Source organism: Strongyloides ratti, scaffold srae_chrx_scaffold0000002 (assembly GCF_001040885.1).
Source record: "Strongyloides ratti genome assembly S_ratti_ED321, scaffold srae_chrx_scaffold0000002".
In the NCBI taxonomy this organism is placed as follows: domain Eukaryota; kingdom Metazoa; phylum Nematoda; class Chromadorea; order Rhabditida; family Strongyloididae; genus Strongyloides; species Strongyloides ratti.
Window position 1 is genome coordinate 2,828,839 of NW_020171510.1, and position 18,446 is coordinate 2,847,284.

General features: G+C 18.2%; 5 protein-coding genes across 5 annotated transcripts; 3 read left to right on the forward strand and 2 right to left on the reverse strand.

The window, feature by feature from the left end:
* Positions 1-238: 238 nt before the first annotated feature.
* Positions 239-2,392, forward strand: SRAE_X000161100 (ATP-binding cassette sub-family D member 2; the record flags this gene model as incomplete). The annotated part of the gene is made up of 4 exons (XM_024650919.1): positions 239-760; positions 816-2,016; positions 2,067-2,277; positions 2,323-2,392. 4 exons carry the CDS (start codon positions 239-241, stop codon positions 2,390-2,392), a joined length of 2,004 nt encoding a protein of 667 aa, XP_024499078.1.
* A 177-nt stretch (positions 2,393-2,569) lies between these two features.
* On the reverse strand, positions 2,570-3,286 carry SRAE_X000161200 (Hypothetical protein; the record flags this gene model as incomplete). The annotated part of the gene is made up of 4 exons (XM_024650930.1): positions 2,570-2,619; positions 2,671-2,862; positions 2,923-3,132; positions 3,175-3,286. 4 exons carry the CDS (start codon positions 3,284-3,286, stop codon positions 2,570-2,572), a joined length of 564 nt encoding a protein of 187 aa, XP_024499079.1.
* A 1,960-nt stretch (positions 3,287-5,246) lies between these two features.
* Positions 5,247-9,356, reverse strand: SRAE_X000161300 (Na+ channel, amiloride-sensitive family-containing protein; the record flags this gene model as incomplete). The annotated part of the gene is made up of 4 exons (XM_024650941.1): positions 5,247-5,722; positions 5,766-6,217; positions 6,566-9,145; positions 9,187-9,356. 4 exons carry the CDS (start codon positions 9,354-9,356, stop codon positions 5,247-5,249), a joined length of 3,678 nt encoding a protein of 1,225 aa, XP_024499080.1.
* Positions 9,357-11,960: 2,604 nt separating this feature from the next.
* SRAE_X000161400 (Hypothetical protein) lies at positions 11,961-12,362 on the forward strand (the record flags this gene model as incomplete). The annotated part of the gene is made up of 2 exons (XM_024650952.1): positions 11,961-12,114; positions 12,166-12,362. The coding sequence occupies 2 exons, from the start codon at positions 11,961-11,963 to the stop codon at positions 12,360-12,362; spliced, it is 351 nt and encodes a 116-aa protein (XP_024499081.1).
* Positions 12,363-16,368: 4,006 nt separating this feature from the next.
* Positions 16,369-16,764, forward strand: SRAE_X000161500 (Histone-lysine N-methyltransferase SETMAR; the record flags this gene model as incomplete). The annotated part of the gene is made up of 2 exons (XM_024650963.1): positions 16,369-16,448; positions 16,518-16,764. 2 exons carry the CDS (start codon positions 16,369-16,371, stop codon positions 16,762-16,764), a joined length of 327 nt encoding a protein of 108 aa, XP_024499082.1.
* Positions 16,765-18,446: the final 1,682 nt, after the last annotated feature.

Here is an 18,446-nt window from a genome sequence, read left to right on the forward strand (position 1 = left end):
TTAATATTTAAATATTCTATACTATTAAATGTTATATATATATAATAAGAAATACTCTATTATAATAATTTTACTGTTATGTTTTTACTGATATAAAACTATTTTTATAAAAATACATATATATAAATATATTTATTTTTTTTTTAGAAGATAAGGTACTTTTTTTTTGTATTAAAAAATTTTTACTTATCGAACTAATTATTGAAAATAATTAAATTAAAATAAAAGCAAATAAGAAATGTCTGTTCAATCAAAGTTTTTACAAATTGCTTTTGATCCTGAAGAAAGAAATAAATGGTCAAAAAGAATTTTTGCTTTATTTATTTGTTATGGAGTATGGCAAAGTTATTTAATTTACAAAAATAATATTGGTAATAGAAATTCTTACCTAAAAATCGATGATGAAAATAAAATTAATAAGAAAAAAACATTTAATTTAACATTTGCTAATCAATTAAAATATTTATTAAAAATAATGATACCAAAATTTTTTTCTAAACAAGTTGGTGTTATTAGTATACATTCATTAATTTTAATTATTAGGACATTTCTTACAATTTATGTTGCTGCATTAGAAGGTTCAATGGTTAAATCAATTGTACAAATGAATATTCATGGATTTGCCGTAAAACTTGCTAAATGGTTATTAGTTGCTATACCAGCTACATTAGTTAATTCATTAATTAGATATTTTGAATCATGGCTTGCATTACTTTTTAGAACATCACTTACTAAACATGCTTATAAAAAATATTTTAGTGTAAGTTTATTTATTAATGATTATTGTTTTATTAAATTTTTATTTATTATATTAGCATCAAACATATTATAAAGTAAGTAATCTTGATAATCGTTTATTAAATCCTGATCAAAATTTAACTGAAGATATAACAATGTTTTCACAATCTGTTGCACATCTTTATTCACATTTAACAAAACCTATATTTGATATAGCATTAATGAGTTTAACATTAATTCAATTAGCTAGAAAACGTGAAGTTGGTAGTAGTGTTACAGGACCAATACTTATTGCATTAGTTGTTATAACATTTACTCATAGAATATTAAAAACAGTTTCACCAAAATTTGGTCATATGGTTGCTGAAGAAGCTAAACGTAAAGGACATTTAAGATATTTACATTCTAGAATTATAACTAATAGTGAAGAAATTGCATTTTATTGTGGTCATAAAAGTGAACATAAACAATTATTATCAGCATATAACAATTTAACTAATCAAATGTTATTAATATATAAAAAAAGAATTCCATATATAATGATTGAACAATTTTTAATGAAATATGTTTGGTCTGGTTCTGGTATGACTATGATAGCTATACCAATATTAATGTCACAAAATTCAAATATATCTAATGATCCTGATGGTGGTGTTTCTGAAAGAACAAGAGGTTTTGCAACAGCAAAAAATTTATTAACATCAAGTGCTGATGCTGTTGAAAGGTTAATGACATCATATAAAGAAATTGTTGAATTAGCTGGATATACAGGAAGAGTATATGAAATGTTTAAAGTTTTTGATGATGCAAAAAAAGGTATATATAAAAGAAATACAACTATTGATAATAAAAAAGAATACGATGATTCATTTGATGTTTCAACAATTAATGGTATATTAAAAGAAACTGATGGTTGTATAAGACTTACAAATGTTCCAATTGTAACACCAAATGGAGATGTTGTTGTTAAAAATATGAGTATTGAAATACTTCCTGGAATGCATGTATTAATAACAGGTCCTAATGGTTGTGGTAAAAGTTCATTATTTAGAATATTAGGTAATTTATGGCCTGTTTATAATGGTATATTAGAAAGACCAAATAAAAATGATATGTATTATATACCACAAAGACCATATATGACATTAGGAACATTAAGAGATCAAGTTATTTATCCAGATACCATTAATGATATGCATGAAAAAGGTGTAACAGATGATGATCTTTTTAAAATATTAAAATCAGTTTATTTGTATCATATTATTCAAAGAGAAGGAGGTAATTTTTATAATAGAAATTATTATTATTATTTATATATATATATTTAGGATTAAATGCTCGTGAAGATTGGATGGATATTCTTTCTGGTGGTGAAAAACAACGAATTGGACTTGCTAGAGTTTTTTACCATAAACCAATATATGCATTACTTGATGAATGTACTAGTGCAATTAGTATTGATGTTGAAGGAAGTATTTATCAAACAATTAAAGATAATAATATAACACTTTTAACAGTTACACATAGACCATCATTATGGTATGTTTTTATATTTTTCCTATTTTTAATTATTATTTTTTATAGGAAATTTCATACACATCTTCTTCAGTATGATGGTGAAGGTGGATACAAATTTAGTGAATTAAAAAATTAAACAATGCAATTTATCCAATAATAAATTATTAAAATTTATACAAGAAAGAAAAATAGATTATTGGAAAAGATATTAAATATTTTTTTTTCTTTCAGCAAATATTTACCATAAAAAATGGATATTTATTCTTATTTTATTTTATTTCAAAAAAAATTTTTTTTTTTAATTTGGTAGATTTTAAGGTACTTGATAAATTAAGAATATTATAAAATAATTAAAGATGATTTCTATATTTTGAAAAAAAAATAAATATTGTATAATTTATTTTTTATTAGTACCTGTATATAACTTATATGAATGATATGCATATTCAGGTAAAAATTCTTCTTCAAAATCACTTTTAAAGTTTTCTAAAAATAATTTTGTTTTTTCAAAACATGCCTCTTTATCATACAATTTTTGAGACTTGTGATAATTTTGTATAGAAATATTTTTTTCTTTTTCAGATGTTAATGAAGCTATTACAATACCTAAAATTATAGTTGTTTTTTTAAAAAAATAAAATATGATTTTATATTTTTTTAACTTACAACATATACCCATAAATAAAATAATAACTGTAATAAGAAATATTACAATAATTATAGCCATTTCATTACTTATATTTGTACTTTTATTTAAAGATAAATTTTCATATCTATTTAACTTGAATGTATTTCTCACTCCATATTTATTCTTTATATTCTCTTCAGGTAATATTTTTTGAATGTCAATATTCTTTAATATTTGAATAACAGGATCTAAAAAAAATTACATTTAAAAAAAATATAAAAAATAATTACCATTTTCCATTTCAAAATAGTTTACACTATTATAATTTTTGTATAAACTGATTACTATCAAAGAAAAAACCAAAAAGAAAAAGATAAGAAGAAATCTTACTATGAAACGCATACATTCAGTTTAAAATTTCCTAAAAGTATATTTAAAATATAATATTATCTTGAAAAATAAAGCAATACATAAAATTAATGAAACTAGTTTATTTTTCAAAATAGAATAGTATAAAAATAAAAGTGTAAAATAATTTTTAATAATAAAATTACCATTCTTACTATATATTTATTTTAAAAAAATTTTACTAAAAAACTTATCTTATTTAATACACTTTAAATAAAATAATTTAAAACATATCATATATTTTTTAAAAAACAAATTAAATTTAAAAATGTATTTTATAAATCATTTGTCATATAAAAAATTATTGAATCTATAAAGTATTTAAAATATTTATAATGTGATGCATATATATTTTTTTTAAAATAAAATAAAATAGATACTAATTTTATTTTTAAATAATTAGTTACTTTCATACAATTAAAATAGAAACATGAATATAAACGTTATCATTAAATAGTTTTATTTAATAGATTAGAATTAATAGGTCATTCTTATATAAGAATAATCATTATTATTTATTAAACTAGAAAATAAGCATTACTAGTAAAAATCAATTTTTATTCAAATATATATATATATATATTTATATTATGTATAAAAAAATTTAAATAATATCTTACTATTTTTTTTAGTCTGTTTAAAAAAACATTTTCTGGAAGATTTATATTCACAAAGCACACACAAAACAAACATTTTTTTTTTCAAAAATAAGTATTATAAATTAAAAAAAAATAAAATTTATTTTTTTTAATTTATAATAAAAACTTCATTGTAAGATAAATATGAACTTAAGTTTTTAATTATTTACAACAAACTATTTATCTCATTATATTATTAATATTAATATTAATTAAATATTTATCATTAAGTAAATAGGAAAAAAAATTTTTTAATAAAATCTTTTTAATTGACTTCATTTATTTTATTGACAATAGTAGCTACACTAAAATGCATTTATTTTAATTGTATAAAAGAAAAATGTAAAAATAAAAATTTCTGACAAATTTTTAAATTTTCAAGAAAGTAATTATTAGTTTATGATAATATTAATAAATAATAACATTAAGTATTGTTAAATAGCATAATTATTATATAAAAAGAATTTTATAATTTAAAAATATATATTATTTATGATTTTAGAATTAAAAAAAGGTTATTTATTATATTTTAAATAGGTTGATATACAATAAATAATAATAAATTGTTAAAAAAAGATATTTTAATGAGATATGTTGATATAAAGCTATTATTATATCAAATGAGTTATTTAAAACATTTAATTACAATAATAAAGTATTTTTAAAATTATGTAAATTTAAAAAAATTAAATTTTTATTTTTATATTTAATAGAAAAAAAATTTTTTATTGTTTTTATTAATGCAATTAATTAGCAATTTTTGTTAATTAATAATGAACCTTATTAAGATTAATGAAGATAAAAATGATAAATAACAAAAAATTTTTTCTACACATTATTTAAAGCAATCAATTATTTTTAATTAATTTTTTTCTTTTTAACAATATATTTCTAAATAAATAACAATTTCTATACAATAGAAATGTTCATATAATTTTTTCCAAAGCATATATATATATATATATAAATTAGAAAATATATTTTATACTAATAGAGAAGAATTTTTTAATTTTTTGATTTATGAAGTAAATAATATAATTATATTATATAACTTATATATATAAATTAATTATATGTTTTAAATATAATTCTAAAATAAAATTTATTAGTACTTTTATTTATAATAAGAATTATAATTTTGACGTATTCTTACAACTATATTTGCAATAAAGAATTTTTTCTTGTTAAAAATAATATAAAAAATATATAAATTATCATATTTTACAAAATCTTTATAAATATAATATTATAAATAAAATAGCAAATAACATTTATATTTTAATGTTTAAAGAAAATTTTAATAATTAACAATTATTTTATACAAATGTACTTTTGTCACTATCAGACGATGAATTTTTATCATCATGTTTATCATCTTTTATTTTAAAGTCTTTGATATATAAACTTGATTCATCCTTTTGATATAATTGATCAGAACTTAATACAAGTAAAGGAATATTTGAAGATTTAACCGATTCATCATTAATAAACGTTGATGTATCTATTATACTTTCTTTTAATTCATCATTTATTTCTTCTTTATTTAAATTTTTATTATTTTCAAGAATGTTATTTATATTGTCTTTGTCATTTATTGAGTGTAATGATTCTGTTAATTGTGTGGAAATGTTATCAATATTCGATTCAATTTTAGGTAATTCTATAATATTTGAACAATAAAATAATTCTTTATTTTTTTTATCTTGATTCGAAACATCATTTTCATTTTTAACATTGTCTTCATTTACATTATTGATTTCATTTTCAATAATATATTTATTATCACTTAATTCTAAATTAAAACATTATATTAATATATATATTAAAAAAAATACCTTTGTTTAAACCATTTTTTTCAGCGAATTTTGAAATATTGTCTTTATTTTTTAATATATCATCATACCATATATCATGTAATTGAAATTCAAATAATTTATCTTCTTGTTCAAGAAGAGGATCTACCAATCCAGGTTCTAAATTTTTTTCTTTTCGATATCTCAACTGAGATTCAGTCATTCCAGTTGTGTTAAATTCAAATTCATTATCATTACCTAAAAATTTGTTTTCACTTTTTTTATTTCTTAAATTTCTAATTATATTTCCAAATTTGTTAAAGAAACTATATTTTTTTAAACTTTCACTATTATTCTTATCATCTTTATTTTTTTTTATACAGCACATACAATATTGACAATATTTTGTTTCTTGAATATTTTTTATTTTTTGTTTACTTTTTTTCCACATTTCTCCACTGCACTCTTTTGTAGAATATATTGTATTATTTACTCTATAAAATACAAATTTTTTTTTAATTTTCTTTTTTTTTTTTAATTTGTAAAAAAATTAGTAATCAAATTATTTTAAAAATATAAATTAAACATATATAGTTTTTAATTAAATCATGCATTATTTATTTAAAATGTTCTTATTATTTTTAACAGTTGTAAATTTAATGCAACCTTGATCAATTATAATTTTACTGGATTTTTTTTATATTTTTTTCCATAATTCCTAAATAAATATCATGCAATTAATTATAAAAAGAATTTGTTATATCAATACAGTTATTTTTTTAATTTACAATACAAAGGACAAATATAAAAAACATTAAACTTTACATATATTTAAAACTTACAATTTATTATTTCTCCAAAATTTTGGTTTGCACATTCCATAATAAACACATAAATATATAAGTTCAATTATTGTTAATAATGATGCACCAAGAAATAGTCCTAAAGCACCACCAACATCACAAGCTAATGACCAAATGGAATATGTTGATTCTTGTTTCCAATATTCAATATTCATTTTATGTAAAAATACATTAACTTGAGCAAAATTTTCTTTTATAAATTTATCACCAAATTCAAAATTTTCTAAATATTCAGGAAGTTCTTTTTTAAATAAATTTGTGTAAGCTGATTGAAAATTTTGCATACTTTTTCTAAAATTTAATAACATAGATGTTGTTTCATTTTTAACATTTTCCATTGTGCATATAAAAGCATCATTTATAAATAATTTAAACATATTTTTATTTTCATCATTTAAATCACCAAATAATACTATTGTACCAAATTCAATATTTTCTTCTGAATCCCATGATCCTATAAGTTTTTCACTTAAATGTTCAATTTTATTTATTGAATTTAATATTGTACCATCAAGATCTTTTACTATAATATTATACCAACTATCATATAAATCTTCATCGAAAAAATGACGCATGTTGCGACTTTGCATTTTATCAGCCCAAATTCTTCTTTGAAGTTTACCATTTTCATATTGATCTATTAATTCTTTTATTCTTTCCATTCTTTCTAATTTATTAGATAATTTAAAATGATACTGATCTTCATTATAAATTCTTGATATTGTTAAAAGCATTTCATGATAATCATTAACATGTTTTAATGTATCTTCTACTCTCTCAATATAATCTCTTTTTAAATCTGTTATAGTTTTATATTTTGATGAATTTTTTATATAAGCTGGAGCATCAAGAATTCTATATATAGCTGCTGCTTTAATACCTTCACTTAATATATTTGGATCTCTTATTCTATTTAATACATCTCCATGTTTTAATGACATATTTCCATAACATTCAACATTTTTTAATAATCTATCATAAACACTTTCAAAATTTTTTCCACCCCATCCCCATTTTAAATTACTTATAGTATCAGTAGCTTCTCTAAATCTTTCTATTAATCTTGATGTTCTTAATTGAATATCTTCTTGATAACGTGTTTGTTTTTCAAAAGCTCTTTGAGCTTCACGTTTAATTCTAATAACAGTTATATCATCTAAATATTGATTTTCTTTGCAACGAAAATGTTCATCACCTTTAGAATCATCTGTACTTAAAAATTCATCTTCTGAATCAGAATCATCAATATCTTGTTCATCTTCTTCATCCTCTGCTTTAATTAATTTTGGAAATATATTATTTGGTAATTCATTCATATCTTGCCATGCAATATAATCTATTTCTTCACATGATGCTTTACATTCTTTACGAGCAAGTCCAGAAGCAAAATTTTTTTTAACTAATGGTTGTACACATTTAAAATATTGTTCTACATTACAAAAACTAATATTTTGTATAGGATTTGGATCATATGATCTTCTCATACTACATAAACATATTTTTTCAATATCCTCCATTTGTCTTCTAATAGGACATGCTTTAATACTACTTAAATCACCCATATTTTTACCTTTAATTTTATCTTCATGTGATTCTTCTATACAATTCATTCCTGGAATTTTAACTCTATGTACCATTCTAAATGGTATATCCATTGTATAACCAGGTGGAACATTAACACCATCTAATGATGATATTGGTATATCTGTTTGATTATAAATAAGAATTTTTAAACCAGGTAATGATTCTGTTCTAACTTTTTTATTACAATTTTCAATTCTTTCATATCTTTCAACATTTAAAAGTAATTTAAGTGCATTACCATTACCTGCACCAGTAATTTCAATAGGATTATATGGATCAGTATTTATAGCCCAACATAAACCTGTTAATGTCCATACAGCTTGAAAATCACTAATTCTACATCTTGTACCATTTGGTAATTCACATTTTAATATCATTCTTGATTTCCAATGTGCCGCATTTCTTAAAAATTTAACAGCATCTATATCTTTAGCTAAATGTAATGCTTTATCAAATATATCTGTTGTATTATTTTCTTTAACTTCAGAAGATGTTTTTCTATTTAATAATCTTGCTCCAGTTAAATAAGTTAAACGATATTGATTATTATTACAAATAGCAACAGTAGGAAAATTAATTTTTGGAGGATATAATGCTTCAATATTTGTAGCGACTGGTGTATTGAGATACATTTTCATTTGAGTGACTATTTGAAATATTGCTAAAAATACAAATACAGTTATAACAAAACTCCACATTATTCGAACTTTAGGAGTTTCAGTTGAACGAATATGACGTATACCATCAATGTTAGATTCTTCTAATACTGCCATAACAGTTGGTTCACCATCATCATTTGTATATATATCAGAAGGATTATTGAGACTATCAAAATTATCATTATGACTTTGTGGACGTTCTGTAGATGGTGAAAATTCTTTAGACATTTCATAATCCATATATTCTATATCACCAGGTGTAGCCATACGTACATCTAAATTTGATGTATTAATGTTTAAACTATTAATAGAAGTACTAAAATATTATTAAAAATAAAAATTTTTAAAAAAAATTACCCTTCTCCAAAATTTTTAATTCCAACAATAGATGGTTTAGATTTTGATGATGAATTAGTATAACTTTTTTTTTCTGATTGAGACCTTTTATCATTTCTTTTATTTAGACTATTTTTTTCATTATTTGAAGATACAACATGTTGGAGCATTCTATTTAACTTACTTGGCATTTTTTTTATTAATGGCTTTAAAAGTCCAATTTGTTAAATTAAACTAAAAAATAAAAACATCAGTTTAATTATAAATGATAAAATGTATAGGAATTTTAATAATTATAAAACAAAGAAATGAAATAAATATATAAAATAAAAATAGAAAAATATTTCTACTTTTGAAATAAACATTTTACGAGTTGTTATAATTATAATAATGTATTTTGATAATAAAATAGTGATTATTTTAAAAATTAAAGAAATTAAATAATTTAAATAAAATTAAATTAAAATTGACAAAAGAATAATAGTTTAGAATGAGAAATATAGTGAATAATTCTTAATAAAACATTATAATAAAAAAAATATTTACAATTGTAATTAATGAAATATCTATGCTTATAATTAAAAATAAATAATTTTATTAATCTTTTTAATTCATATTAAAATACAAATTGGTTAAATAAGAATTTAGATTAAACTACTTTTATTTTTTTATACATTGACTTTTACATTTGATAGCAATTTATATTTTATTTAACATTTTTTTTTACTTTTATTTTGTTTTCAAACAGAAGTTATTTTTAAAACAAATTGTGGAAATTCTTTTTTTTTTTTAAACTTCATTTGTTTTGTAAAATAGATTCAAACATAAATGATAAGAAATTTTGTTTGTAAAAAAAAATTAATTTTATCTTAACTTTTAGTATATCATTTTGAAATTTTGTTATTTTTAAGTAAAATAACATATATAACCTTTAAAAACGTCTTGAAAGTATTTTTATTAATAATTAAAAAGAGATATTAACCAAATATTAAAATCATCAAAATAAATAAATAAAAAAAAATAAAATTGTCAATCGTTTTTAAATAAAAAGAATTAGAAATATGTAAATAAATGTGCAATAAAAGATAAGTATCAATAAAAAATGATTTCCTGAAGAAAGATAATAAATTATCAATATAAAATTTAATCATTTTTTTCTATTAATTCATAATTAAAAATTATAAATATTTTTTTTATATATTATTTTAATTAAAAATATATCAATGATTATGTTTCATTATTCTACAAAAAGTAATAATACATAATAATAATAAACATTAAAATTGCTATTAGTAAAAGAACATCTTGTGAGATTTAGTATAAACAATAGTCTAAAATGAAAGGTATATAAGATTTTTAAATAATGATTAATGTATTACATTTTAAAAAATAAGCTTTTTCTACAACTTAACATAATTTAGCAAATTATTTTAAAGTGATATTATTAAGTATTATTTAAATATTTTAAGGAAATAAAATTTATTACTTTGATTACAAAGAAAATATTAAAAAAAAAGACCTTTAGACATAATTTAAAACTAGAAAGATAAAATGTTGATAAGTTTTATTGTACTTTAAATAAAAACATTTGTTAATCAGGTGCAAAAATTTTATACTTTTTAGTATTATTAAAAGATTGAATATATAACAAAAATATTATAAAATCAAAACTATTTAACATATTTTGGAAAATATTTTTAATTAAGGATACAAATTTATTTAATATTTAATTAAGATAACTATAATAATAAAAATAAAAGAATCGTCAAAGAAAAGGTTTCACATAAATGACAATAGTGTAAATATCTGTTCAACATCTCAATAATAACTATTGAAATTAATCAAAACTAATGGCACTTTAAACATTCGTAGAATGATTAATTAAAAAGTATTCTTTCTCCATTAGTTTATCTATTCAAAAATATTTATCAATTAATTGTTCAAGATATAAAATTTTTTTTGTTATTATAAAATTGATTATAAAAAATCTCATAAATTTTTTAATCCTTTTAATTGCTTTTAAATTTTTTTTATTTATAATAATCATTTACCTTATGGCATAATAATTATTTTTTTTTAGATATTTTTTATTTTTATAAAAATTTACACTTAAAAAAATGGTTTTATGAATTTTTTATAAAAAAAAATTTTTTTAATTTATTTTTCAATGAATAATATAAGTTTGTACAATATATTTTATTTTACTATCTTAAAACATATGATTTTTAAAGAACAATATATAATTTTAATAATATATAGACATTAAAAATTTTAATTTATTTTTATTTGAACATTTATTTATTCTTAATCAAATAATAAAGAGTATAAAATAGTTAATTTAAATATTTTCTAACGAGTAATAATTAATGAATGTACTATAAAAATAAAAAAAACTGTATGCTTATGCGTGGGCTCCTATTACAATAATATATGCAAATAAGTTTTAACATCATAAGGGTTATATCAAATTCATTAGTTGTTAAATAATAATATTCTTTTACTGTAATTTTTAAAAAGCTTCCCAGTACTTTCTAAAACATAATTAATAATTATTTACCTTATTCATTTGGGAATATATGGATATATTTTTTAATCAAATATTACTAACTCTCCCAGAAGTATTCAATTTATATTTATCAAAAGTCTCGCAATAGGTGAAAATTTTATTTAAGAAAAATTTATTTTTCATGCCTATTTTATTTGTTTATAACTTACTTTTTCAATATTTTATTTTATTTTATAATTAAAATTATTTTATAATTTTTTTTAGGTTGTATAATATAACAATAATAATAATGAAAATTTATTTTTTTACTTTACTTACTGTATGCATTATTGCATCAACTACAATAAAATGTTATAGTATTTTGGATAATTACTATTCTCAATCTTCTGATGATGAATATGCAGGAAATAAAATACGAAAAAGTTATCCATTCATAAGTTACGGTAATATTATAAAATAGTTTTTAATATTTTAAAAAATTATTTTTTTTTTAGAAGAAAGTCCTATTCATCCATTTATACGTTTTAAAAAATATATCAACAAAAAACCAATTGCAAGTATGTGGAGTGATTCACTTTATGAGCCTTCATTTTACAATAAACGATTTTTCTCTAGACATCAAATGGCATTCCGCTCACCATCATCATATAATTATAAAAAAGATGGAGATAACAAAGAACAATCAATCTAAATATCTTAAGTAATTTTTTCTTTATCAAAATTGAAACCTTGTCTTTTCCAAGCATCAACCACACCAATATAATTTTTTCATATGAATTTATATTATAGATCAAGATCTCATTTAAATATAATTCATTTTATCATTATAACAACTTATTGATAAGCCATATACATTTTAATTAAAAATCATTGTCACTTGTAAGATCACAAACGAGAAAAGTCATAAATAAAAATGAAAAATTATATCTTTTATATCAATTAGTGCTCTATTTTATCATTTTATATATCATTTGCTTTTTATCATAGATCGTTATATCAATTGCTTATATATATTGGTATATACATGACACTAGCACAATTCATATATACATTGATGTTGCCCTATAAAATAACTAGATTACTTTAACCATTTCATTTTCTCTTTAAATTTTATTGCCAAGGTATATTGTATATAAATAATACACAAAAAAAATATACACCAAATTCCAAATTCTTTAAAGGAAGCCTAGCCCATTTTCTTATTTAAAATTATTTAAAATATAAAATATTTTCATTTTATATTTCTTACTAATTCAGATATTATACTTATTAATTTAAATGTTCAAATTATTATACAACATTCAATTCATATAAAACAATTTTTAAATGTTAAATATGAATGTGAATGTTCTATAATTTTTTGAAACATATTTTTTAATTATTTTTTTATTAATTTATAATATAGAAAGAAAAATATATTTGGTTAGTTTAATAAAAAAATTTTTTTTAACTTTTTAGAATTTTTAAATTTTTTTTTATGGATTTTCAATCAAATATCAATTATTTATATTCTAATAAAATAAATTTATTTTAAATATTTTTTTTTAAGTTGTTTAATGTGATTAACAAAATATTATAATTTTTTAATTTAATTTTGATTAATGTTACAAAATAAAACTACATTGTAGTTTAATTATTGTAAAATTATTAATTTGAAAAAAATTCTAATTAAAATTAGAAAATTAATAGTGAAAATATTTTTTTAATATGCTTTATTATAAGTCATTTTTAATAAAATTTTTATATAATTAAACATTTACATTTGTTTATATAAAACTATATAAAGTAAATGTAATATTTTATTGAATCGTGATACTAGTTCGATTAATGAATTATTTTAAAAGTATTTGAGTAAAAAAGTCTATGAAAATAAATTAAAAAATGAATAATTTAAGATTAAACCAATCAAATTTTACCAAAAAAGTAAAAAATTGTCTTAATTTTATAATATTGTTTAAATGTATATATTTTTTACATCCATTTTGTTACTTTAAAATTAAAATTCAAAAGAAGATTTATTACCAAGTTGTTGAATTAAGAGACATCTCTATTTGAAAAATGAATAAATATTAAAAAAAAAATTTATAATTAGATCAATAAAAAGTCATTCTTTAAATTCTTTTCTTTTTTTAAAAAAATCAGTATTTATTTGATTGCTAACAACTATCATTGATAACCCAAGCAAAAAAAAAAGAAATTTTAATATTAAAGTAATTGAGAATATATTTTAAAAAGTAAATTTTCATCAAAAACAGTCGTAATACTTATAGATAACTAAAAATATTATCAATTTCGAGAATAAATAGTAAAACTATTTTTCCCTGTAATACTTAAAAAAATCTAATTACATTAAAACTTTATTTTAATATTCATATGATTTTATATTAATTAATATTATATTGAATTACATTAATTTTTAATTAAATAACATCATAAAGCTTATTTTAAAAAGAAAAAAAAGTTTTTTTTCCCACTTAATTTTAAAGAAAATATGTTAAGTTAGCAACTAATTAATAAAAAATTAATTGTTTATAATATTATTTTAATTTCCTTTTATCTTTCCAATTATCGTAAATTAACTTAAAATTTATAAAAAATATATAATTATTTTCTTTATAATTATTCTATAAAACAAATTAAACAAAAAAACTTTTCTATTAAAAATAGAAAATTTTTATGTAAAATAACACTTGTCTAAAATGTTTTTGGAAGAAATTTGACACTATACAATTTTATATACTCTCATGCTTGAATAAATCTAATATTGATAATTAATTTATTTCAACATGCTAAATAAATTTTTTATAATTTTTATCAATTTAGTCTAGAAAAATTTTAACATTTATAAATATAACTACATTAATTTTACACTTTTTGTTTACTTAAATATATAGTACAATGGTATGCAATAATTCTCTTAATCACTACTACATATTGACATAAAGCATAGATTTATAAGAGTTTTAGACAAATTATTAATTTTAATGATTTATTTGTAATATGTTAATATTTTTAAAAGATTACAAATAAAACGTTTTTGAAAAAATATTAATTACTTTTAAAATGAAAACATAAAATAATTTTTTTGAATAAATAATCTTCATAAAATAAACAATAATATATTACTTTTTGATTATTATTAAATTTTTCAAAAATTTAAAAAACATCACAATATAATCTTAAAAAAGTTTCAAAATAATAGAAATAATATAGTTAAATTAAAAGTTATTAAAATGTCTTAATTATTTAAAGCATTTGTAATTTATTTTATAAATAAGAGGAATCAAATAATTTTATACAATAATTAAGCAAATTTTTTTTTATTTTAACAAACATTTTAATCTATTCATTAATATAAAGATAAATTAATATCTTTTATATAAACGTTTTATATTATAATTCTGCTTTTTTTTAAACATATAATTTTTTTATCAATAAATTATAATAAAATGAAAAAAATTATTAAAGATCGTGATTACATTATTAACAGCTTAAGAAAAACAACAATAATATTTTATAATTATTTATGTTAAAAAAATATAGAATTGTTAGTTCTTAAAAATAAATACTTTTTTTAATTAAAAAAAAATATCTTTCTTTTAAAATTTTTTGATTTTAATTTTGTCTATAAATAAATTTATATGAATAAATTAATTTTTTTAGCATAATTACATTTCTAACTATCATAAGTATGATTTTATTTTGTTTTCCTTAAAACTGTCTTAATATTAAAAATAGAACAATTATATTAATAAATTTAATTTAAAGTAAATTTTGTTTTTCATATATTAAAATATTATGTTATTTTTTGTAATAACAACAAAAAATTTTACAATTGTTTTCAAAATGATAGTAAATATATTTTTATTTATATCTTGAATATCTCAAAATCATATTTTTTTTTATTTGTAGTTAATTTCATAGTTATAAAAAATATTTTAAAATATGTTTTTACTTTTTTTTTTGGTAAAATTTGATAATTAAAATGCTAAATTATTTTTTTTTATTTATCTTGCAATATACTTTGCATAAATTAAAAAAATCATTTTTTTATTTGAGATAAAATTAAAACAAATGTTAAAATTTTTATGACATTTAATTTTTTGTTTTTTTTTTGCAAAAGTGCAATTTAGTGTAGTTGGTAAAATTACTACACATTTAATGAAACATTTATTTGATATATTTCTCATTAGGGACCAAAAATTTATAATGAATGTTCTCATGGGAATAATGTTTTTTTTTTTTGTAAAAAACAAAAAAGTTTAACGATAAGAAAATATAATATGTACTTTCTTTCAGATAAATTAATATCTTATTAAATAGAGGTTTCTTACCTGTACTATTGTTTTTATATAATTTAACAAAAACAGATATTTCAAGAAAATAAAATAATAAAAATAATATATTATATTGACTTTAATTTTTTTTTTTTGTTTTTTTTATAAGTGTATTTTTTAATATTAGACAATAAAAATATAAATAGATGATAAAGAAACATTTTATACGCAATAATTATAGGTTGTCTTATATGAAATGCATTTTTTTTAATATGTAAGATATCAGTTAATTTTTTAACGATTTAATGATTGTTTTAAAAAGTTAAATATTTTGTTTGATTCGTCAGAATCTTTTCAATAAAAGACATATAAAAAATAATGAAGATGAAAAAAACTAACTTTATTTCATCAATTTCTGTTATGCTTTCAAAAACGAATATTCGTATTATTTTCTCCATGAGTTCAAAAGAAGGACGAATGCAACAAGAACGACCATTAATGTTATAGAATTTTTCGAGGAGAATCTTATGAATCCAAGAAAAGTACGATGGTTGTTCAAAAAGATTTAGGGAGGGAATTAAAGATTATGGAAGACCAACTTCAACTGTTAATAATAACGATCTGAATGACGTTATTGAAGAAATTTTTTGTGAAACATTTAGAAAAGTGTCTAAAGTTTTGGGAGTATCTATATTCAGCGTTTTCCGTCATTTGCAACAAATTGGAAAGGCAAAAAAACTAGATCAATGGATACCACATAAATTAAACAAAAATCAAAAAATCGTCGTTTTTAATTCTGTTCTTCTTTACTGTTAAGAAACAAAAACGAATCTTTTTTGATTGAATTATAAAGTGTGATGAAAATGGATTCTTTATGACAACAGGAACCGAAATGAACAAAAATTAGACAAAAAAATATATAAAACAATTCCTGGAATCACAGACAACTCTAAAAAAATTTATGGTATTTGTTTGTGGTCTTTTGAAGGAATTTTGCATTATGAATTTATGAGACCTAGTGAAACAGTAAATTCTAATTTGTACCGAATTAGAAACGATGTGTTCTATTTAATAGATTTTTTTTAAAATAAAAATATTCATTTATAATTGAATTATAAGCGTTTAAAATTTTTATAAAAAAAATTGCATTTACTGTGAGACAACCTAATACATTACCATTTTATTTCAGATGACATACATTAATATTTATACATGTTTTCTTAATAATCAAAAAAAATAAAATTATGTTTTGTATTTTGTAACTTTTAAGAAAAATACTTTTAAATATTTGTATATATAACTAATCTTTATACCTTCAAAAAAAAATGAAATATTTCAATAAACTGATTAGTTAACATTACTTAATTTTTATCATTATTCAATTTTAACTTGACAATGTACGATAAAAAAAATATTTTAATTTTAAGTAATATTTCAAAAATAAATTTACAAAAATATCAAATATTATAGTTTGCAATTTTATAAAGTTGTAAAAACTATTATTTAATTAATAAACATACATTAATATATTTTCATTGTATATAATTTGTATTATATTTTTCAAAAAACAAAATAATTGTAACAGTAAAAACTATTTTAGTAAAGTTCAAATTTTATGTATATATTAAATTAAAATTTTAAAAAATTATGTATTCAAACATTTAATAAAACAACAATTTATATTTAGAAATATATATATACAATAGCAATAAAAATATAATATTTGAACTTATTTATTATATATAAAAAAAATTTGATTTTATTATAAAATAATGTTTGCTCTAAAAATTTTTCAACTAAAATATAAGTTAACACTAATAATTCCCATCTTTATATCATTTTATATAATGGTAAAAATGTAATTTAATAAAATCAATTAAAAAACAAATTTCTAAACATTTCTCAAATTTAAATTATAAGTTTAAATTAAAAGAATAAACTAAAAAAAAGTTACTTTACATATATAACTAAATTTAAAAATACATTTAATCAACCAATAGACAAATTTTAACAAAATATAGCATAAAAAATTCAGAAAATAGGTTTGATTAAGAATAAAAAAAATTTTATTTGATAATACCTGATTTTATATAATAAAATTTTTGACTTTTTCAAATACAGCTAGATTAATATATAGGAAAGAATATTTTTGAAAAAAAGAGTAATGTAGATTTTTCGATATAAACTTTTCTTTTAATTTATTTTTCATTAAAATGAAATACTTTATATAAATTTATTTAATCTATGCTTAAATGGTTATTTCTTATATTCTACATATTGTAATTTTATTGCTATAAATTTAAAAATGTTAATACTTAAATTCATTATTAAAAAAACTTTTTAAAATGATCTTCTCTAAAAACATTATACTATAAATTAACTTTTTAAATTATTTTAAATAATTGTAGTTTTTTAAACACTTTTTCTACTAATTTCTTCATTTCAAATGAATTAGTATCAATAGAAAATAATTCTTAATCGAATTTAATGATTGTTAG